The sequence below is a fragment of the Siniperca chuatsi genome, linkage group LG5 (assembly GCF_020085105.1).
Source record: "Siniperca chuatsi isolate FFG_IHB_CAS linkage group LG5, ASM2008510v1, whole genome shotgun sequence".
In the NCBI taxonomy this organism is placed as follows: domain Eukaryota; kingdom Metazoa; phylum Chordata; class Actinopteri; order Centrarchiformes; family Sinipercidae; genus Siniperca; species Siniperca chuatsi.
In genome coordinates, this window is record NC_058046.1 from 18949323 (window position 1) to 18971150 (window position 21828).

The 21828-nt window shown below is 39.6% G+C and overlaps 3 protein-coding genes across 13 annotated transcripts; 2 read left to right on the plus strand and 1 right to left on the minus strand.

Annotated features, from left to right (window-relative positions):
- The first annotated feature begins 1007 nt into the window (after positions 1 to 1007).
- Positions 1008 to 11713, plus strand: si:ch211-102c2.8 (trichohyalin). Of its 3 annotated transcripts, none has more exons than XM_044197116.1 (30): positions 1008 to 1129; positions 1686 to 1755; positions 1859 to 1965; positions 2635 to 2689; positions 2778 to 2900; positions 3171 to 3731; positions 4422 to 4505; positions 4611 to 4706; positions 4948 to 5055; positions 5158 to 5239; positions 5372 to 5516; positions 5652 to 5744; positions 5833 to 5945; positions 6089 to 6215; positions 6344 to 6463; positions 7142 to 7255; positions 7374 to 7604; positions 7719 to 7781; positions 7877 to 7972; positions 8217 to 8318; positions 8398 to 8580; positions 8682 to 8813; positions 8907 to 9130; positions 9245 to 9371; positions 9466 to 9549; positions 9643 to 9854; positions 10057 to 10083; positions 10295 to 10370; positions 10499 to 10696; positions 11258 to 11713. In XM_044197116.1, the coding sequence occupies exons 2-30, from the start codon at positions 1689 to 1691 to the stop codon at positions 11297 to 11299; spliced, it is 3792 nt and encodes a 1263-aa protein (XP_044053051.1). In that variant the 5' UTR covers positions 1008 to 1129; positions 1686 to 1688; the 3' UTR covers positions 11300 to 11713. The 3 variants fall into 3 exon arrangements, with proteins under 3 accessions (XP_044053051.1, XP_044053053.1, XP_044053052.1); XM_044197118.1 differs by having other exon boundaries at positions 4978 to 5055; XM_044197117.1 differs by lacking the exon at positions 10057 to 10083.
- Positions 11714 to 12134: 421 nt separating this feature from the next.
- Positions 12135 to 17616, minus strand: ccdc117 (coiled-coil domain containing 117). Of its 8 annotated transcripts, none has more exons than XM_044197128.1 (6): positions 17435 to 17616; positions 15099 to 15248; positions 14918 to 14968; positions 14547 to 14819; positions 13258 to 13404; positions 12135 to 13133 (listed from the first exon to the last, which is right to left on the minus strand). In XM_044197128.1, exons 2-6 carry the CDS (start codon positions 15200 to 15202, stop codon positions 12908 to 12910), a joined length of 801 nt encoding a protein of 266 aa, XP_044053063.1. In that variant the 5' UTR covers positions 15203 to 15248; positions 17435 to 17616; the 3' UTR covers positions 12135 to 12907. The 8 variants fall into 8 exon arrangements, with proteins under 8 accessions (XP_044053063.1, XP_044053065.1, XP_044053067.1 ...); XM_044197130.1 differs by lacking the exon at positions 17435 to 17616 and adding an exon at positions 16143 to 16443; XM_044197132.1 differs by lacking the exon at positions 17435 to 17616 and adding an exon at positions 16107 to 16443 and having other exon boundaries at positions 14918 to 14965.
- tcn2 (transcobalamin II) lies at positions 16590 to 20925 on the plus strand. 2 transcript variants are annotated; one of them, XM_044197119.1, is made up of 10 exons: positions 16590 to 16731; positions 17058 to 17128; positions 17616 to 17805; positions 17957 to 18126; positions 18644 to 18796; positions 19393 to 19565; positions 19680 to 19854; positions 19952 to 20132; positions 20223 to 20341; positions 20497 to 20925. In XM_044197119.1, the coding sequence occupies exons 2-10, from the start codon at positions 17071 to 17073 to the stop codon at positions 20556 to 20558; spliced, it is 1281 nt and encodes a 426-aa protein (XP_044053054.1). In that variant the 5' UTR covers positions 16590 to 16731; positions 17058 to 17070; the 3' UTR covers positions 20559 to 20925. The 2 variants fall into 2 exon arrangements, with proteins under 2 accessions (XP_044053054.1, XP_044053055.1); XM_044197120.1 differs by having other exon boundaries at positions 16649 to 16731; positions 17061 to 17128.
- Positions 20926 to 21828: the final 903 nt, after the last annotated feature.

A 21828-nucleotide genomic window follows, 5' to 3' on the forward strand; every position in this document is an offset into this window, starting at 1 on the left:
AGTATAGTAAGCCTAGACCTAGTAGGAAGCTACACAATGTAGCGCAGAACAGTTTTATTAGGTGGACAAAATAATAAATACAGAAAATGACAAAAGCCCTGCATGAGTTTGTCATTGAGGTTGTTACAGGTGAACCTAAGCTTCATTCCTGACGCTGTATACTTTGCATCCTGTTAAGTGCAGTAGTGTGCCCAGGCCATTTTTAATATGTTGACCACCAGGCAGAGAAAAGTACTCAGACTCAGGACAGAAGGGTGTTTAGAGGTTTAAATATTGGCATATTTGCTGTGGCTGTACATTGTATCAAAAAGCCTGAAGTGCGACACTGTATGAATGAGATACAATGCAAATGATCAAACCCCTGACATTTTGATTAATCAATCAAATCTCATGTGACTCATGATGTTGTTTTCTTTGGACACTATGAGGGTCCAACCATATTTCCTACTTTAAGAACCACTATTGTAAAGTAAAATTATCAGGGCCATAGCTACCACTGAGGATACTGAGGTCATGCATTTGTCAGGCCCTGAAAGGAGAGTTAACTTTCTACAACTGAATCTTACACATGTTGGGTATTTAACCAGCTGGTCCACAATATATCTAATTTGTATTACCTTTATAGGCCAACACAAACAAATCATGAATCAATTACTTCTCCACAAAGACCTTATTTCTGTCACTTTGGAGAAGGCTTTGAAACTGCTTTTAGACCTTCATGTTAGGAAAAATAATACAGACAATATAATTGTACAGGTATTTGCATAAATATAGGCCTATGTGAAAAATCCAAATATTTAGACCATTTTACAGACTTTTTTTTTTTTTGGTGTCTGCTGGTCAATATTTTTTTAAGGGGGACTCATGACTTCAGTATTTCTAAAATCTTGGCCCTACCAACTCTCTTCTGGGCTTTCTCTGGCGCTAATATTGCCGCCGTGCGCGCGGCAGTGCTCCTCCGGACAGGTGACTGGTGCGCACAGTCCTGTGACCCACGAGCTGTTACACCGTTTCCAGGGCAACCAACTGACGCTCCTGTCAGTCAAGACAGTGCAGCGGCTGTGTAGCTAAACCTACTTCACTGAAGAAGTTCAGCATCGATTTAAAGTCTCTCGTTTGTCCACTGAAAGTAAGTACGTATGGATGTTTGAGGCAGTACAATGGTGGTGGAATGATTTAGGAATTTCAAACTTGATATTTTTGTGTCTTTATATAACCTAGTTCCATGTAAATGAAATCATTAGGGAGTTTCAGACAGACTAGCTTCTGTGATTCAAGTAAACCGTCTGTTTTTCGGTCATATGGCATGTTAGTGGTGTTAAATAACTTTGCTATCTGCGCAGTTTTATAATCTAAAATCCACTAATGGTAAAGGCTTAATAATAATAATAATAATAAGCTAAACATTTGAGCGGAAAATCCTGCATTACAGTGGACTAACTTTTAAAGCTCGTACTTAATGTTCATTGTGGGGAGTGGGAGAGACAGGAAGGCACAGGAATTTATAGTCTTCTTAGTGAAAAGAAGTCATTTTGGCTTGCTGTAGCTAAATTGTCTTTGGTTTCCTGGACAACTGAGCAACATAAACCCCCCACTCCTCATGACTGCCCAGCCTTAACCATTGGTGGATACTAGGGATTTTGTGTTTCTATAGTATTGCTGAGTGTCTGCATATTTGTCTTTAGGACATGGCTGACAGAGGCCATGATGGAGCAGAAAGAGATGCAGTGGGCACAGATGAGCTTCTTTACACTGGTCTGAGATTTTATAAGCAGTGCATCTATATCATGTATGTCTCACTGTCTTGGGAGTTTGCACCTACTCGCACACTTGTTAACCCTTTTGTCTGCCCTCACAGATTTCGATGACAACAGCAGTGTGTTTGAACTGGATTCTCAGTCTCTCAAACTGGACCACTGTGACTTTCTCCTGGATGCTATCGATGCTCAGCTTGGTCAGCTGCAGGTCTGTGATTTTCATTCTGTCTGTCTGCCTGTCTGTGTCTCAGTGGTGGAATGTAACTTAGTACATTTACTCAACTACTATACTTCAGTACAATTTTAAGGTACTTGTACTTGAGTATTTCCATTTTATGCCACTTTTTACTTCTACTTCACTACATTTGTGAGGCAAATATTGTACTTTTTACTCCACTACATTTATTTGATAACTTAAGTTACTTTACAGATTTAGACTATCAATATAACATATAAATCAACTAATACATTATTATATATTATTATAGGTTAAGCTACCCTTCAGTATATGAAGTAATTAAACTTAGTCCCACTTTTACCAGCTGCAACATTGCAGTGATGAACTCATTAATGCATCAAAAATTATAATTCAACAATATAATATATATGATTCTGAAATGGGCCATTCTGCATAATGAGTACTTTTACTTTTACTACTTCAAGTATATTTTGATGCTAATACTTTTGTACTTTTACATAAATATGATTTTAAATGCAGGACTTTTACTTGTAACAGAGTATTTTTACACTGTAGTATTGCTACTTTTACTTAAGTAAATTATCCAAATGCCTCTTCCTCCACTGCTGTCTGTCTACTTGTATGTATGTGTAATAGGGACTACATTTTTTAAGCAGTAAGTGTGATTAATGTACGCAGGTCCAGCCCCAAAAACGTCAGGCAATTTCCAGAGAGTGTGATTGCAGCGATGCAGGTAATTTATGTCATAACACACACCTAATACCAAATTTGGAGATTTTTGTTTTTTCAAGTGATAATCTGTGCTTTGGATTTTTTTCTAGCTCCTTTTGGGTGGAGTGAATCTCTAAGCAAAGACACAGGCCTTGGAAGTACAACCCAAACAAATGACACTCCCATGTCTTATCTTGATTTGATACACACTCCAACAATGAAGCAAACATCAGGTAACATTTGAATATCAGTATCAGTTTGTTTTAAGCCAAAGCCATGTCCTTGTATAGGCTGTTAAGGGAAATAACTTGCAGTAATAGAAATAGCAAGTACCTTAAGGGCCACAGGTTTTTTGTCAACATAACGTAAGCCAGGTATCTTAATTGCTTAACTGGGTAACATCTGTTTATATGAAAGTGTTGCCTCCAAAGTGCAACAGTACAGCAGGACCAAGCTTTTTCTTCACACAAAAGCAGCCCATCTCTCCTCTGCTCTTTCCCCAGAGAAGACCTCAGGCTGCTGGGAAGGTCCTGTCTCTCATGCGGAAACTAAACAGTTCGACAGAAAAACAAGAGACAAAGAGGAAATAGAGTCTCAGAGGGAGCAGGTCATCTGGAGGCTCGAGAGACTGCTTGGAGACACCTGTTACGAGGGAAGGATGGCAGGAGCATCCCACCCTCCTTCAGACAGCATCTGCACTGAGGACTTTGTCGGACGCTTCAGAGACGAGATGGTGGAAATGGCATTGCCAGAGAGTAATATGCAGCAACTAGACAAAGAAGAAGAGGCTGAGAGGACAGAGATATCTGACTGTGACACTTGTCAGAGTGAACAAAAGGGACAAAATGTTCTTAATGTCGACAGAAGAGGAGCAGCAACGACTGAGAAAAGCGGTGAAGACACAGAGCCTGCTCACTATTGCCAGTCAAACAAGTCATGTCAAAGAAAGGAACTGGAGAAATGTCTTTCTGACAGCTATGGAGTAAATACATCACATGTTAGTGAGAAAGCAAGAGCTGGAGAGAGATACAACACACCACAGATGCTTGGTGATGATGACAGCAGTGAGTACTCTCTTTACAAACTCTTGAGAAACAAAGAGCTGTCAAACATGCACATAATTTTCATTATTGCTCTTAGTTTCAACACATGAAGATTAAGAAAAAAGTTATCCTTCTGTCTCTGTCCGTCTGTGTGTCCACTTCGGAGCAGGTTATCTCCATAAATACTTGACAGGTTGCCATTTAATTTGTTATGGATATTCATGCTCCCCTGAGGATTATTCCTAATGATTTTAAAGACCTTTCTTCTGGAACCAAAGTCGCATCAATTTATCGTCAGATATTTAGAGTGCCCAGAGGATTAAATCTAACACCCAGAACTTTCCTTGAAATTATTGCCTTGAAATTGACAGAGCCCATTCATTACCTTCAGAGGATGAAACCTTTCCATTTTGGACGTGTGCTTTTGCAGTACCCTTAGGCCAAAATGTCCACTTTACACACATAACCTAATTAAACATTCATGCTCGCAAGGGGATGAACCCTTTTAATTTGAAGTGGCACCCAAAGGAAAAACTTACATCTTCATCCCCAAGAATAGTACAATGAGTATATTGTTTGTAACAGCAATTTTGTTTTGTGAGTTGTAGTTTACATTGCAGCCTCTACAGCACGCTAGCCTGCCTCTAGACTTTTATTCCTTTTCCTTTTATGGGTCCTGTACTCTTTTGTTTTGTCTCTCTCCACTTTCAGTCTCTCTCAGAACAGAGGTTGTAACAGAACATGAAACCCCACGGCAGAACAACAGCCGTTCTCCTAAGGCCAGGTGCTTGGCAGGTACCACACACAGATTACACTGCATCTGCAAGCACAGTCCAGCTAATCCTCCTGGAAATTCATTCACTACAAACAGGGAATGTAGGCTGCTTGTTTCTTTTATAGGAGTACCTGTGTGGAGTTTTGACACCGTGTCCATTGACAGTGACCTTGACTCAGTTTGTACAGAGCAAGTCAGGCAGCATATTCACAGGCGGCCAGGTGAGAGAATGCAGAAAATTGTGAAGCAATTCTCATTTAAAAATGACAAAACATGTTTATATATAAGATACCACCACTTGAAATATAGCCACTAACAAAACAGTTAACAGCACAAACTGAAACATTTAAGGGATAATGAAAGATTAAAATCAAGAAATGCTTGGAAACAAACTATTTAAATGTAGAAAATAGTACTAACAGGACTAATACAGTTAACATCATTTGTGTGACCCCTTCACAGGATGGCGCTCTCTCATTCAATCTGTCACAGGCATGGATGACTACTGTACCAACCAGAGTGACTATGACACACCCACACAGGAAGAGAGTGAACCTCAATCTACATCAGGTAAAGCAAGATCTGACTGTGGATTCCTTTATTGGTCCACAGTAATATAAGAACATTTGAATCTCTAAATGTCTCAGAATTTGCCTTTCTTTGTTTACAAAGGCCAGAGATCCTCTTATGGAAATGTACGAAACAGAAGTCCTTCTGCCCGTAAAGCACAGCGTAATAAGAGAGAAACTTACAGGTAAAGCAAATGGAAGAACATTTAAAAACTTACTAAATATTTTGGTCTTCTCTTCAGTGTTGTGTACAATTTTAAAATGCTTATTTTGCATATATTTCTGACTTACACACTGTGCATGTTTGTGTTTTACAGACTTGTGTGTTCTTTGGGTGACAATGACAAGGACACAGATGAAGAAATGACTCACTGGAGCAGGAGATGCAGGCCTGAAAGGACATCAGAGAAGATGCAGTCTGATTGGGCCAAGATGAAACATCAGCTCTCTACACTCCGACAAGTGAGAATGAGTCTCCCAGAGTATTTTATTATCATATTTAGTATAAATTGAGAAATGTTTTTATGTTAACTGTATGAATTCTCCTGCGCATTTGTGTATGAGACTTCGCTTATTTGGTTTGTGTGTCTGGTTTAGAAATGTGAGAAAGAGGAGGAGACACTACAGTTGAAGAAGACACAGTTAAAAAATGTTGAGGTCTCCCTCTCTGAACTTCAACAGAGAAGAAAGGTAAAGTATAGCATCTTATATACGGTAGTTTATCAGAACACTGTACAGAAGTCTCACTAATACTCACAGTTTATGGTACATGTCTCAGCATGCCTTGCAGGAATTAGAGCGACTGACTGTAGAGACAGCAAAGATGGAGAAGGAGAAGAGGACTCTGGAGTTCATTCTGAGAGACAGCAGGGCAGGGAAGGACTCTATTAGGTATAAAACCAAACTCCTACTAATTGAATTATATACAAAGCCGCATGTATCAACATGGTAAGATCACATTGCATCAACATAATCCTGTTCTGTATAAAGGATAGTTCTGTAAAATTAGTAATACGACAATGAATGTGTTGTAGTTGCCAGCTGCATGAGCTGCAGAGGCAGAGAGAGTCCTGTATCCTTGAGGTAAGAGACATGGAAGAAGAACTCGCAACTCTGAGTCAATGTAAACAGACTGTAAAGGATGGAGTCTTCACGGAGAGGGTAATGAAACCTGAATCAAGCAATTTGTCTTTCACATTCTTGGTTGTGCTCAGTCATTCACATGTTTTAACATGTCAGGTTTTTTCTTAATACTAAACTTTTTTGTATCTCTGCTGTTCCACAAACAGCCCAGTGTCATCATGTCAGTGCTGGAGAGGGAGGACATGGACAGACAGCTGGATAGTGCCAAAACAGAACTGTTTGCTGAACAGCGACGTGGAAGAGAGAAGCTAGAGTCCATGCAAGAAGTACTGTGTTAAGACCTGTTTATATCTATAACTATCATGACAATAACAAGATTAAAATAATTTAAAGTAATTACAACAGTGTTCACACTATAAAAGTCAAATTCTAAATAATATAACATAATGAAACATACAAAATTATAACTACAACATTATTTTAGATGATGAAATAACAACAAAACATTTTCAGCCATTCAAATCATAGGGTAGTAATGGGTTTGTTGTGCAGTAGCACTTCAATCAGCAATTTTTTACTATATTAAATATTAAAGGTAAATTCTCTTATGTATTCAAAGACTTTTACTTAATGAAGAAAATAGGTATGTTGTGTTTTATATGAGGCCAAAAGGTCATAACAAAAAATATGGCCTATTTTACTGTTAATAATGTAAACAAACATTTTACAGCATCAAAAAACATTGCTAAGCTTTCACCTTAGTCTTTGTATTAAAAACCAGCAGTAACCCTTTTGTTGATATTTGGATCACAGATTATTTATTGAACACGTTGACAAGTATTTCTAGATTCTATATGTATCATTTTATTTATGTTGTTTTTTTATAGTTATTGTTTCTCACTTTGAGTAAAGCTACAGGGAGAAGGTACTGGGTTTTGTGTGAAAGACAGATTTATTTTCTGTGTTTTAAAATATCTCTGGTTATGTGTATGATCTTGGAGCAGAAGTTGGAGGAGACTCGTGAGGAGCTCCAGAGAGTCACAGAGGCAGAAAGCTTACTGAGGAACAGGTGTGCTCATCTGGAGGAGAAACGGAGGCAGAAAAAGGATCAGATAAAGGTGGCACCTAATGACAATGACATACACGAAGCAAATGACACACTGTCAACATCCACTTTTTGTTTATTTGTTATTTTTTGACTGTCCCAACTGTTTTTGGTGTATCTCTTTCTGTCAGGCAGTAGAGGTTCAGGTGGGCGAGCTGCAGGGTGAACTGGGAGAATGCAAGGTCAGAGTGGGTACTCTGGAGAAGATGTTGGCACAGAAGGAACTGAAGCTACTAGATTTACAGAAACAATGTGGGGCCTTACAAGCAGAAAGAGATGGACTGAAGGGGGAGCTACAACACCTGAAAACCCAGCACTGCAATGCACTGAAAGAAGCCCAGGAGCAAGCCCATAGAATGATGGTAAGTGCTGAGGCAAACGGAGGCTGTCTGAGGTTTTCTAAGTCTACAAGTCATGTTTTTTTCTAATGTAACATTAAGTAACAAGTAATTAGGGTTCCTCATTTTTTAATGCAGGAAGCAGCGTTGAAGCAGCAAAAGAAAGATTTGACTTTGGCTCATGAACAGCAAATCCAAAAGGTGACAGACATGTCTGCAAAACAAAAAATATTGATTCTTCAAATTACGTCATCACAGTTTAACTGTAGCAATCCTTCTGGCTGTTGTGTCCTCAGGTTAATAAGCAGACTGAAGAGGAGAAGGCAGACGCTTTGAAAGAACAAGCTCTGACTCTCATACGACACATTGAGTCCTTAAAAAGTTCCATTCAGGTCAGTTTTTCCTGAATATGTTAAATCCACTGTCTCAATCTAAACTATTTGGTGAACTGTTTTATCCAAAGTACCTTACATGTACTGTATGTATTGTATGTAAGTGTATTGTAAGTATGGGTGCCACTAGTCACACACTTGTCTATGTTCTTTTCATGATTATTACACTATACACTATATATACAGTAAGTAAAACACTCCACAGGGTTACTTTTCAAGATGTGATCCTCTCCCATTCTGGCAGCTAAAAGAAGAAGAGGCAAAGAAGCTGAGGAATTCTCTGGAGCAGCAGAAGGAGGAGGCAAAGGACCGCGAAGAGGAGCTGCATGTAGAAGCCTTGGAAAAGGTATTCTGATAATCCCCTGCCTAAAATATGCAATCTTTTTCAATTGATTGCTTGATATGCACAGTATGCTCCCATTCAGGTACACAAAGCAATAGAGGAGGAGAGGAGGAAGTGGGAGGCAGAAAAAGTGGAAGCTGTGCAGGTGCATTGTGGGATACTGGAAGAGCAGAACAGAAAGAGCCTGGAAAGCATGAGGAGTGAGATGCAGCGAGAGAAGAGTAAAGCACTGGCTCTTCAACATAAAGTGGTGGAACTAAAAACAGTAAGATGACTCGCTCACCCAGGACGTGTAACATTGCCATCTTAAATAAGTCAGAGTAAATTTTCATTCTGTCTTTGCATGATTTTCTTTTTATATGTAAGAGAGTGCAGGAGTTGGAGAGTGAAAGCTGTGCGCAGCAGAGAGAGCATGAGTCTTTGCTGGCTGTTATTTGCAAATCACTGAAAGAGGAGCACCAAGCTGAGCTGCAGAAGTTGCAGAGACAGATGGCACAGGTGATAAGAAAACCACAGAAAGCAATCATTTGCAGGCACATAAAGAGATATGGTGATATAGAAAAGCTGACATGGTGTGGTCTGTGGTCACAGGAGAGTCAGAGGGCAGTGCTACAGCTGGAGCAGGCTGTTCAGCTGGCAGAGAAAGAGGCTGCCAGGCTGCAGGTGATGCTAGAAGAAAGAGAGGGCACCCATAACCAAATCACAGCTGAGCTGGAACAGCAGTGGGCCCAGGAGGTGGGAGCAGAGTGCCAGCAGCTACACCTCTTAGTGGAGCAGAGTGGAGCCAAACAAAGTTCTGTGCAACTACCTCCCAGGTCTAACTTCCTGCTCTTACATACATATCTAGTTTAGAAAGAAGTGAATACTTTGTAGACAACATGGCGTGTTTAATGATTAGCTTCTAATTGTGATGCCTTTGTATTGTGCAGCCCTACAGTAGCTGAGGCTCTTACAAACCTGAGAACACTAAGAGAGCAGTTGAAACACTTGATTAGCCATCTACACCAGGAGCTTGATTCACACGAACAAACTACTGAGCAGCTGAGAAAAGACAAGGTATAGTTTACATGCTGCACGGTGCCTGGTGTTTGCAAATAGAGCATATTAAATGTACACATGAATACATGTCTACAAGTTCATATTTTTTCAGGAGCGAGAATTGAGCATCCAGAGGCAGCAGCTGAGGATGGAGAGAGACCAAGCCTTGGATTCTCTAAAGGAACGTCTCATTCAGGTATGAACTTAACACACTTTGTATAGCTCATGTCTGTGCATATAGACACAAAAACGTCATAACTTATTGTTGTGCCACATCATATTTCTGCAGGAGCACATTGAGGAGTTAAGCAGTCTGAACTGGGCTCATATGTGTGATGGAGGAGCTGAGGGAGGAGGAGTGACAGCATCTCTTCGCAAACAGCTGAAAGCCAAAGACCTGGAGCTCAGGCAGGTTCAGAGGAGCATGGGTCAGTGGAAGGAACAGACTGCAGCTCGTCTGGCATGCAAGTTTGAAGAAGAGCTGACAGCTGAACTGGAAAGGTGAACAAACTAAGTGAAAATACAGGCATATTCATTTTGTTCTTTTCCCAGTATTAATCAGTGATCTCCCATACTATTTGGAAATGTAAAACAAATTTGCTCCTCTCTCAAATATGGCCCAGAATACAAGAAATGTGATCAAATCAAATCAAAAAATGTTTTTCCATATTTAAATTTTGCTCTAATTTTTGCTATCCCACAGGTGCAAGACAAAGTTGTTAAGGGGCAGGTAACTGGTTTCTGTGTCTGTGGGAAATAGATGACATACTAACCAGCTGTCTATCCTAACAAGAGCACAATCTCACCTCAGCTCACTACGATATGCATTTTATACCATAGATGTAACACTAACTATACATTCAAACCCATAACTCCTTCATGCAGTTATGTAAATTATTCACAACTTAAACAACCTTTCAAATGCAACGTTTGTTTTCCAGAAAAACATCAAAGACTCGAGATGAGAGGCAGAGAAAGCCTGAGAGGCTTGAAGGAAAGATGACGCTTGGTGCAAAGGTAAATGTTTTACTGTTCCTGTGTGGGCATGAAGACCAAGCTCTTACAGATATGTAACTTAAAGATATCTAATATTCATTTGTTTATTGACAAAAACCTCTATCGCTCTGTGTCTTTCCCCCCATCAGGAAGCTCAGAATTCAGTTTGCTCTCCCTCCCTCCATGTTGCTGCCTCCCACAGCCCCTCAGACGTGGCTTCATTTAAGCTTCTACGTTACCTCCAGAGCAGAGTCAAGCAGCTCCGTGTAGAAAACCAGGCCAACACCTGGAGCCCATCGCCTTCAAATACAATCCCTTTAGATTTGTCAGGATCCTATCTTACAACAGTGAGTACATTGTTTTAATAGTAGGTTACAGCTGATTATTGACTTATAACTCTTTCAGTCTAACCACTAGCTGCATGTACAGTGGTGATAAACAAGTATACTGCAAATATTAGACTTGTAATTTACGTTTGGGCCAGGTGAACTATTTCTATTAAGGTTTTTATATGTTTAATCATCTAAGAAGTGTATGTGGGAAGAAACCCACAAAATTATAATCATACATCTTCACAGATCATCATTTGTTTATCTTGAACATGACAAAAAAAGTGTTCACAGCTGCTCATCGCAAAATGTGCTTTCTAAAGATGTTCGAGTCTTAGTGATAAGTTTGTGGGGAATATTGCAAGCAATACATTATTACAACTGAAAAGACACAGGCAACATTAACAATTTTTTAAGAATATTTTCAGCGTCGGATGCTTAAACTCGATGCACTCACATTCTCACAAGGATTGTGTAATTAATGGATAAAGCATTACTTTTGCATTTACTACATTTACAATACTGCATTTCGGCACGGCACTTATGGACCTGATCTGAAATGCTTTCTTTCCGTTATAGATCACTCAAGGTCAAGACATTGCTGGGATTCAGAGCCACTGATCAATCAGGACAGTCTCAAGTTAAGGACATGAAACCTTACTCTGTGTGTGTTATACACACCAATGATATAATGTTCTCTAAATCTGAGTCTCAGGCATTTCATTTGTGGCCACAGAAATGAATCATTTACTGTTACATATGCTTAACAGAGCAGATTAACAATCAGGTCACAGTGACAAATGTCACAGCCGAAGACTTGGTCATCAATTTCACATTGCTCTGTGTGAAGGCAGTCAAATTTTATGGCTTATGGTTACAGTGAACTGTGAATGAATGATGAACTGACATTTCAGTGAAGATCATGTGAGTTATGTCAGAGCTTTATGTCAGAAAGCTGACAGTTCTGCGGGAAACCCTTGTATAATCTTAAATGTTACATGATTTTTAATTTATACAATAAAAAAGTTCTGTAGATTTGTGGCAAGTTCAAACAGAATGGTTTGATTAGCATTTAATATGCCTTTATCAACTTTGATAAACTTTTATCAAAATTTGTAATCTTAAATCGTAAAATAATCTACTGGGACTGGTGCCAGATTTTTAAAAGATGGTTTCCCTATAAATCACTTCAGCTACCACGCATGCAGTATGTTATTTTCAATTTGTCAGCCATGCTTCTGTTTCCAAGGTGTTAAAGCAGGCTGGAGTAGTTGTGTTGTCAGTTCTTCCTGTGGTATCAAAAATGTCAAAAAGGAGAATGTAGGACCAATGCCAATGTATTGTCCCTATTTATAAACATTATCATTAGCATCAGTCTTGGTACAGGAAACCATCTTCTGCAGAGGTGACCCCAACAAGGATTGCTTTCACAAAATTCAAGCAAAATTTCATTAAATGAAAACCAACTATGCCATGCAGAATCTCTACATGGACAAGAGTTTATTTAAAAACAAATAAAAAGTAATAACACTCGATGGCTGATGATGTACATATGAAAATACAATCAAATCATAAAAAGGTGCAGTTCCATGACTTCTTATAAATTCCTCAAAGCTCACAGATGGTGTACTTGCTAAGCACTAAAGGAAGATAATCTTTCTACCACAACAAGTACAGCTGCAAGCAGGAAGTCGTGCTGTGAGCAAATGTGAACACACAGGAACATTTTTTGTCTCCTGTTAACGAGCCCCAGGAGCTGAACATAAAAACTGCAAAATTCAGATGCTGCACACTGATGTTTAACAAAGAATAGTGTCAGTGTGTTGTTGGCCAGACTTTGGCAAAATTATGTACAAATTGTCTTATTTCTAAAGGCAAAGGTTCATTCTGTAAGTTCTATAAAATTGGTTATGCAAGGCTGTCTATAGAACTTTTCAAAGTCTTGAGATCAGTTACCTTGGAGATTTACATTAATAAAACTGATTAGTTAGGTCAGCGTTATTGTTACATCTTACATATAGAAGCCTGTGACTATAGTCAGAAAACCTAAACTGAGTGACTGTAAAGCAAAAGATGTGTTGCACAAACTGTCCAAAACAGCACAATATTCATGTAAAGTCAAAATGCCTCGCCAAACTGATCAACTTCAAGTGGTTCTGAGTCCTTTATAGTCTTTTGTGTGACTACATGTTCAGTCTTTGGCATGGCTTTTCAAGTCATCAAGCACTATTACATTTCCATGTCCTCCACTCCAGAGTTGTGGGCCACAGGAAAACTGTACATAGAAGAGTGTGTGTCTGAAGGTGGACTGTGAGGGGTGGGAGATGGACACGGTGTCGGGGGTTGTCGCGATACTGTCTGTTGTTTACGCTGTTTCTGTAATGAGCCCTTTCGCTTCCGACAGAAGGGATCGTCCAATGGCCGCCACAACACCAACTCCATGCAGGAATGGCTCCTAAAAGTATGAGGAAGAAGCAGGTGAGACTTTAAAAACAAAACAAAAAAAACACAAGTGGTACGCGAGTCACGTTACTTCATTCAACATTAAACTTTCCAATAACAAAACAAGCAGAACATACACGGACTGGGCTACTGTGTGGGGTAGGATGTCGCTGATGCCGCGCTGTAGACCCTCCTTCAAACTGTCAGAGATCACCAGCACTGGCCGTCTTGGGGCTGGCTCTACATCCAAATCTTCATCCTCATCGTCATCCTCCAGCGTTATTCTGTGATACATCAATACCACAGTATTCACTTAAAGGAATAGAGGGTACAGTACCCCCAAACCTATCACCACCACTGAATGGCAAAACAAACTCACTGTGGCTAATATAAATGGGGAGAGCTGCAATACTAGGAGGGAAACCAGCAAATATCCTGACAATGTATCGGCGATTGCAACTGAAAATACTGGACAGTCTGTAGACTGTATTTCAAATTAGGCAGAAACAGAGTTTCCTTACATACACAGTATATGTATATACAGGAGTGGGTGATATGGACAAATTAATGACAAGATAATTATCACAGCAAGACATCAGTAACTTGATATTGGTAAGTGATGAAAGTTACTTAAGCATTCAAAGTCATGAATCAAGTATTTCTTGACCTTATAATTAAAACATTTTCTCTAATTCTTAAGATCTGCAAATTTTGATAAATCTGAACGTGTTCTCATTTATTTAGACACACACCCACAATATCTTAATCTAATAATTTTGTCACAAAACAATAATATGGCAAGACAATATATTATAATATTGAATAATCACCCATTTATACAGCTCCTCACCAGGGAAGCAATGTTACACTAAACAAATCCTTAAAGCATATGAGAGCCTAGACACCTGGTTCTATTTTAAAGCAGGATTTGTCAGCCTAATCAAAGTCACTTCAGTGGATATTCTGATCTGTAGCAGATTCTCTCACCAAATGCATTTTAAAATAAACTCAAGCCTCCCGTTCTTTCTGAATCCATTTGAGCATTCAGTTGCAGAACAGCACTTTACCATTTTAGCAGTGCCTTGTGTGTTTCTCTTTCCATGTAAGTGCATTAATGGCAGATACTGAATGTTTGTGTTTGCCACTCGGGAGGAGTGACTGCAACAACTTGTGTGTACAGTGATGCCACATGTGTACCCTCTATTCACGCAGGGTGTCTAAAATGTCTGGAATTCCAGGGGCAAATAACACTATATATTTATTTCTTTTCACACTTGTTTTACCTGTAAACAACAGATTCCAGGATGGCTAATTGGAGGTAGGATTTTTGGTCATGAGGTGTCGATGTGAAGTCTAATTCTGACAAGCAAGCAGTCAGATAGTTGGCAGTTTTTGCAACTTTTTGCATGTCCCGCATATTGCATACCTGTCTTCAATCTCCTGAAGTCTCCTCTGAGCTGCCTCTATCTCCATGCAGGAGCTCTCTGTCTCGGGTCGGGAAAGAGCAGAGGAGGGCTGAGCCAAAGTCAAGTTCTGAGGCGCTGGGCAGGGCTGTGGAAGTGCAGGGCTGGCTTGCTCCGCAGGCAGAGGAGGGCAGCTGTTTGCTGTAGGCCAGTCATGACGAGTGCTAGTGTTTGAGTTCTCTGAAATGTCCACTTCTGCCTCTAACATTAACCTCCTCCTTTTGGCACTGCATCCCCTGAGAAAACATTAAGATATGTATTATAACACTCATATGTCACTATTCCATACATTGTCAAATGTTAAGACTGCCTCTTCTGTGCATCTTTCACTTACTCATCATCAACTCTTCTCCTGTGCTTCCTGAGGCATCGTGTCTCCCAGCTGCTGAGGGACAGAGAGACAAGTGTGTCAAAACATGTCATGTTAAGATTGAAAAGATATTTCAAGTGTTGCCAGTGTATTTATGAGAAATGTATGGAGGGAATTTACAACCCCCTAATCATCAGCTACATACTTGTTAGAGAGTGTTGCTCTCTGTAGGTGGCCAGGCGTACTTGCAGACGCAAGGTCAAATTCAGGTAGGCTTGTGGGGCCTGAAAATGAATACATGGCTGGCATGTATTCACTGCTTGAGGGAGTAGAGTGATGCACGGTGGTCAAGTCGCTGATTTGAAGAAGAAGACAGACTTTATTAATCCCTCTAGGGGGAAATTCAAGTTTTTTCACTATGTTGTTATTTTACACACACACAGGCCCGAAATACACACATGCATAATGTATGGAGAGATGTCAGAGCGAGGGGGCTGCCACATAGGCGCCCCAAGCAGTTAGGGGTTCGGTGCCTTGCTCAAGGGGACCTCGGCAGTGCCCAGGAGGTGAACTAAATCTATTTTAGTGATGTCTGTGTTTGTCTCTGATGCTATTTGTCATTTTGTTATGTCTGACTATGTTTGCTTTTCTTTCTATCTGCTGTACTCAGGTCTCTCTAGCAAAAGAGATCTTGATCTCAATGAAATTGCCTGATTAAATAAAGGTTGTATATATAAATGAGAGAATATCTTTTGGAGGAATAGTGTTCGTCCCTCCAACAGAGTTCCAAAGACTTGGCAAGGAGCACTGAAGCTGTTCCGGAGACTCCATACTAAGACACTTCATGCTGGTTTTTCCTCTCATTTGTCACTCATCTGTATGTCTACAAGAGGACAGGTGGCTGGTTACAAAGCTAGCTACAATGTCATTGTTGCATGTTACCGTCAGTATGACGCTACGGATAAAACTGGCTATTACTATAACGTGACACCGTGATACACAATGACAGCTTCATCCCTGTGCTGAATAACAACTTCGCATAAGTTAACCAGAAACATATAGCGTTACAGACCGACCTGTGCAGCTGCCCTGCCCCTTGGTGTTTTTGTTGATGTTTTGCTAGCTAGTCTCGCATGTCAGTTCGCATTGTTTTCCTCTGGAATAACCCCATTAGCACACAGCAACAGGCTCTGCATGCTCAAGTCTTACTAACCTACTATTATGATACCGCCTGCAAACAGACACAGACCCCTTAATTCGCGGACCCTGTGGTGTGAACTGCTTGAAAGGAAGGCTGGGTTAAGCTGACGTTAGCTAACGTTAGCTATTCTGAAAAAGTGAGTCGCAGTAGAATCGTCAAGGTTCTAGAAAGTGCGCAAGTTACGTTAGGTGAATTGTGGGAATTGTAGTTGTGGACAAACAGCTCACTACAAAGTCTTTTTTGTGCAGAACAAAGAAGCAAAGTAAACTAAGTGAAGTTTTTGTTGATGCGTTAACATCAGTAGTAGCAGCTACTTAGGTTAGTTAAAATGTCAGTTTGACTCTGAGTCCGGCCAAGTCAGCGACCGGAAGTCGATATGTGTAAAGTAAGATAGACATCTGCCTCTCGTTTTGTGTGTTCGTATTACCAAAGAGTATATGTGATTGACAAGATAATTTTCTCCAACTTCCTATACATGCGCCGACCCACAGCTGGTGTTTAAAGGGACCGTCTTCCTTTTTTCATCGCTTTGTCATCTCAAATGACGAGTCATGTGACAGTGAAATACTAGAAGCTGTTGTCTCTGCCTGCGACTTTACTCAGCTCTGATTCTTCACACTGGAGTGACTGTGAGGAGGTAAGACACTGCCGTTTACTGAAGAATTTAAAACGCTCACAGACTAATTACTAAACTGCCGTGATAATATTATCATAACGATCTTAGAATATTTACCAAACATCGCTGAATAGACTCTTATGTATCTAATCCAAAGGTAGCCTATATTACAATTAATTTCAGATTTTTGTTTGACATTAGTGAACCTGCCTTTCTCAAATGCGTGAAAACCTCCATAGCCTACTAAGAGGAGTTTTTTGAGCTCCCCATTTTATAGTGTATCTGTGTTGTTACTTTAACGTTTTAGGCAAATATATTGATTTATTTCCACCGTTTGTGTTATCCAGCAGGTTGTCCAGAATGCTGTCTTTGGTGATAATCACAGGCCTACTGGCTTTTGCCTCTGGCAAACCATGTGGTAAGTATTTTTTATAAATCCAGTTATCACCAATCATCAAAAACCCTAACTACCCTTACTGAATCAGTTCGAGCTCTGGATATAAACCAGTTTACAAATACAGTGACTAACTGGTCAGGAAATTCACTGATTTTGCAATTACCTACTTCATGGATTTGAATGGCCTTCACATTGCTTGATCATTGACAGAAGTTGTACAATTATCAAATTACAGAAAATGTTGGCACATTTTTGCTCTTCAGTATAATATCAAGGAGAAACATTAAGATATTTGGAACTTGAACACAGCAATGACATTACTATTACATTTTTAAGTCTCCATAGTCTTTGTTTTCTCTTGTTGTGACTGCTGATGCTGCAGTTCTGGTTTTACAATGCTTCGAAAGTTCATGTTGATGTCAGCAAGAGAGAGAAATATTTGTGTATTTTATGACTGTCTGTCAAAATTTCTGCGAAACGTTTTTTTTCTTTTAATATTTAAATCCAGAGACTGAAGGATCCAACAGTGAGCTGCTCCTGTCATTCAATAAGAATCTCCTTCGCTCTCTGGAGACGCAGGAAGGACTCCCCAATCCCAGTGTCCACCTGGCATTACGGCTTTCCGATCACCACAACCTGGCCAAGGAGAGCGAACACCTGAATAGACTGAAAAATAATTTGCACAATGACATTCAAAGGTATTGCACCGTTTACAAATGCCCTCATACTTCAGTGTTGCTTATTATTGTGACACGACAAATGTCTTGCCATTTAAAATCTGTATGTCTGTAATTTATCTTTTTCCATGATGTTCTCCCGTGAACCTTTAGTCTCCCGTGTCTTCCTCAGCTCTCTCTCTAACAGCCAGTCTGTGGTGGGCCTCTTGGCGCTGTATACTCTGGCTTTGAAGTCCTCCTGCTATGACCTCAACACAATCACCTTCACCGTCAGTGAGAAGAGTGAGACGCTGCTGACGCACCTGAAGAAGCAGATGGAACAAGAAAAAGAGCATATTGCCTGTAAGTTTTCCTTTGACCATTTGGAGTCCAACGGTTGTCAAAATGTTTTACATTGTGCTACGAAATGAGTTCACGGGTTTATTTAGTGCGGATATTTCTTCAGAAAGGAAATCCAAGAAAATTTATGTAAAAGTGTAAAATCTCGACAAAAGGAAAATCCATTTTGGAACACTTTAGGCTGAATTAGCTGAATAAAAATGAACCAGTTTAACATTTCATAATTTATATGTTTAGTATTTATGTTAATTGGCAAACATTGTCAGGACGTCTTATTTTCATAATGGCTCTACATTATATTTATAGCTGTGATGTCTCAATATTAGTATTTAGGTTGTACTTTGTCTAAGAATTTCAGTTTTGAGGGAAGAGCAACTATTGATTAATTCCATCCAAACTGAAATAAAAAGTGTAGTGGCATTGGAGAAAATAAAGTACCTTTTTAATTTCTTGAACATTACTGTGAAGTCATGTTTTAATATAATTTGGTTTCTTTTATTTGTTCTCTCTTTTTACGCAGTCAGCCACCGCCCTTTGACCAACTATTACCAGTACTCTCTGGGTGTGCTCGCTCTTTGCGTGAGCAGCATCAGGGTTAACAACCATGTCAGCAACAAGCTCATCAAGGCAGTAGAACATGAGCACTTCAAACATGGAGACTCTGAGAGCATTGGTGAGTGAAACCTCAATGATGTGCAGGTAATATGCAGGCAGGGATGCATCGCAGTTCTTATGATATACATTGCCTTATAGATGTATGGTAGTCTACGTACCACTCACAACTGTTTACAATAAATTTAGGATAATAAATTATACCCAAAACAAAAGATGGATTATTTCTTTCAGGTTTCACACACACAAGATGGACATGACAATAGCTTGGAGACAGTAGCATCTGGAGTTGTAAAACGACTGAGCTCTATACTATGGACAAAGATGTAGGGTTGCAAACGGTCTATGGTGGAGTGAGATAGTATGAAAGATAAAACCAGTGCTGTTTTGTTGCATTACATTTAGCGTCATATTTCAGGTGGGTCAATTCAATAAAGTTACCTGAGATTAATTTTACTAGTGGGTCATCTCACAGAAGTTTGCTAGAATAAAGGTTTAGGGTGGGAAAGTTCTGTTAACACCACCACAGTGTTTATATGTGAGAGGAATCCAGTAACCCCACTTGGTAACAGCTCAGTTTCTTGTTTTGTTTTCCTTGTGCTTCAAGTTAAACTCTCTGTGAAATATGGATTTTTTTATTCTACCTTCTCTCCCTAGATACCTATGCCATGGCTGGAATGGCACTCCAGTGTGTGAAGGACGCTGGTTCTCATGTGCAAAATGCTGCTGAGCTTAGCACAGCCCTTAGCAAGATAAAGCAGAAGCTCTTGGCCTCTCGTAGGACTGATGGTCATATTGGCAATGAGTTCAGCACAGGCCTTGCAGTTCAAGTGAGGATCTTTTTCCTTTTTTTTTGTGAAGTCCCCCTTGTCTCTTTCACTGCATAAAACCTCCATTAGAATGAAATCATTGTAGCTTAAATGTACGTATGTGTTGTGTTCAAGGCCTTATTGGCAATGGGCACCCAAGTTGCAGAGTGTGCTGCCTCAATGGAGGCCATGAGGACAGACGCCAGAAGCAACACATACCACAACCCCATGGCCATATCGCAGATCCTGCCAGCTCTCCACCAGAAATCCTACCTGACAGTTAAAAGCAAGGAGTGCCTCAATGAGGATGGTATGTGCAGCAGTATTTCTACCCCCTGTGGTCACTGTGATTTCAGGTAGTGTCTGTATTGTCACTGTTTTTTGTCATGGTGTGTGCCTTCCTACAGACACTCTGGTGCTGGAGCCCATAGAACCTGTGGTGGTTTTACCAAGTGAGACCAAAGTGACTGTGATGGTGGAAGTGGTGACGTCCAGCGGAGCAGCTGCTGTTTACTCTGTGGATGCGCCCAAGGGGAGCTCTCTGTTGGAGGCCCTTGAACTTCTCAAGAGTAAAAATGTTGGCTTCACGTGAGTTCATATGATGCACCTACAGCTTTTCATAGCATTTTTTTTTTTAAAGATTGCCTACATTGAGTAATATCTGATGCTATTTCGCAGGTTTGAGAAGGAGTCCAGCCTGTGGGGACCTTTCTTAAGTGCGGTGAACGAAGAGCAGGCCAGACAGAGCGACCGCAGATACTGGCACCTCTCCTCTGATGGCACTGCGCTCAGTCAGGGTGAGGACACACACACACACACACACACACACACACACACACAATCAATACACTGTGATTCACTAATAGAGCATCCTCTTTATTTCTTTGATCTGCTGCTTTAATTTCACTTTGCTAAAAAAAAAATTTAAAAAAATGCCTGTTTGCTCCCTCAGGTGTCAGTGATTTCAAGATTGAGGCGGCTCAAAAGATCATCATCAAAAACACAAGCTACTGAAGGTCAGTCACTGCTGATGCAACAGTGACTGATGAGGATCAAAAGCAGTTCAATCTTGAGTTTTTTCTATCCTTTGTTGTTTTAACCAGTGATTACACTTAAATTGTCTATTGCCACCATATCTGAATGAATAAATGGTCGTAGTAGTTTCACAGAACTTTTGCATTTCAAGTAGGTTTAAAGCTTGAATAAAAGTGCAATTTAGAACTAACTGAACAGACTTTGCTTTGAATATTCTAACTTTAGTATGTAAATTGTAAAGCCTTTTATGATGGATTGTTAAATGAGCTTGAAATGTTTATTCAGATGTCTTACAAAGTTTGATTGTGCTTTTTTAATCAAATTAAAAATGGGTTTTTAAAATGAAGAGTTTCTCTAGGTTTGTGTTTTCGATACAAACAAAACATTAATTATAAGCAAGTGTTATTGTAAGCAGTTGATTAAATTATTAGATCATATTAGATTTCTTTACAAAGTAACATGACTAATCAAAACCACGCAATTTGGGTGTAATTTTTGTTGTATTTATGTAGTGCCGTTACTATGTATTATGAATGTTAATTGACAATGTCACACATACAGTAATGTAAAACAAACTGGGGCCAATGGAGATCCAAACATACAGTACTTTATCGTTTGTTTGATGTTGATATTTCTTATAGCTGACATTTTCATGCAGATTGTTACAGTTTGAAAAGTTGCAAGATCAAATCCTGGAAATAAAACACTGGATGTCTTCAAAGTCACATGGTTGGGGAAAAGAACATTTTGTGACACAAGTAACTATCCCACATTTGATTAAATGTCTGATGCTGAGGTTGAATATGGTTGACAATGGTGCCAACATCCTTAAATGTCACACCAATGCCACATCAAAGGAAATTTCTTTTTGTGAAAATCATCAGCTAAAAGGGAACTTGTTTATTTATCAAAGATAAGTTTAGGTACCACAATATAGTGGAGATCGTATGTGTGCTATTGCTGTACCTTAAATGTCATAAAAGATAATGAAAGTTGAAAATTATTAGATTCGATAATAAGTTGTTAGCTGCTTGATCTCTTGTCAATAAAGAGACTTGATCCAAATGCATCCGTGACTAGATTAAACAGGCATTATCCTGAGGCACACACTCAATAAATAAACAGCTGAAATTGTACAGGTTGAAATTTTACAAACATTATTACGTGAAAAATAAAATATTTTAAGGGTTTATGATTTTCTGTACAAACAGAATCAAGCAACTGAAATCTAAAAGCACATGTACTTCCG

What these genes read in the sequence shown, in the direction of transcription:
- si:ch211-102c2.8 (XM_044197116.1), top strand. Translation starts at nt 1,689, where the DNA reads ATGGCTGACAGAGGCCATGATGGAGCAGAAAGAGATGCAGTGGGCACA. An exon ending in AATAAGAGAGAAACTTACAG is followed by an intron (nt 5,240 to 5,371) that starts GTAAAGCAAATG and finishes TGTGTTTTACAG; the next exon opens with ACTTGTGTGTTCTTTGGGTG. An exon ending in GCAGGGAAGGACTCTATTAG is followed by an intron (nt 5,946 to 6,088) that starts GTATAAAACCAA and finishes AATGTGTTGTAG; the next exon opens with TTGCCAGCTGCATGAGCTGC.
- ccdc117 (XM_044197128.1), bottom strand. Translation starts at nt 15,202, where the DNA reads ATGCCAGCCATGTATTCATTTTCAGGCCCCACAAGCCTACCTGAATTT. An exon ending in AGAGCAACACTCTCTAACAA is followed by an intron (nt 14,969 to 15,098) that starts GTATGTAGCTGA and finishes TCTGTCCCTCAG; the next exon opens with CAGCTGGGAGACACGATGCC. An exon ending in AGGAGAAGAGTTGATGATGA is followed by an intron (nt 14,820 to 14,917) that starts GTAAGTGAAAGA and finishes ATGTTTTCTCAG; the next exon opens with GGGATGCAGTGCCAAAAGGA.
- tcn2 (XM_044197119.1), top strand. Translation starts at nt 17,071, where the DNA reads ATGCTGTCTTTGGTGATAATCACAGGCCTACTGGCTTTTGCCTCTGGC. An exon ending in AGAAAAAGAGCATATTGCCT is followed by an intron (nt 18,127 to 18,643) that starts GTAAGTTTTCCT and finishes CTTTTTACGCAG; the next exon opens with TCAGCCACCGCCCTTTGACC. An exon ending in TGGCACTGCGCTCAGTCAGG is followed by an intron (nt 20,342 to 20,496) that starts GTGAGGACACAC and finishes TTGCTCCCTCAG; the next exon opens with GTGTCAGTGATTTCAAGATT.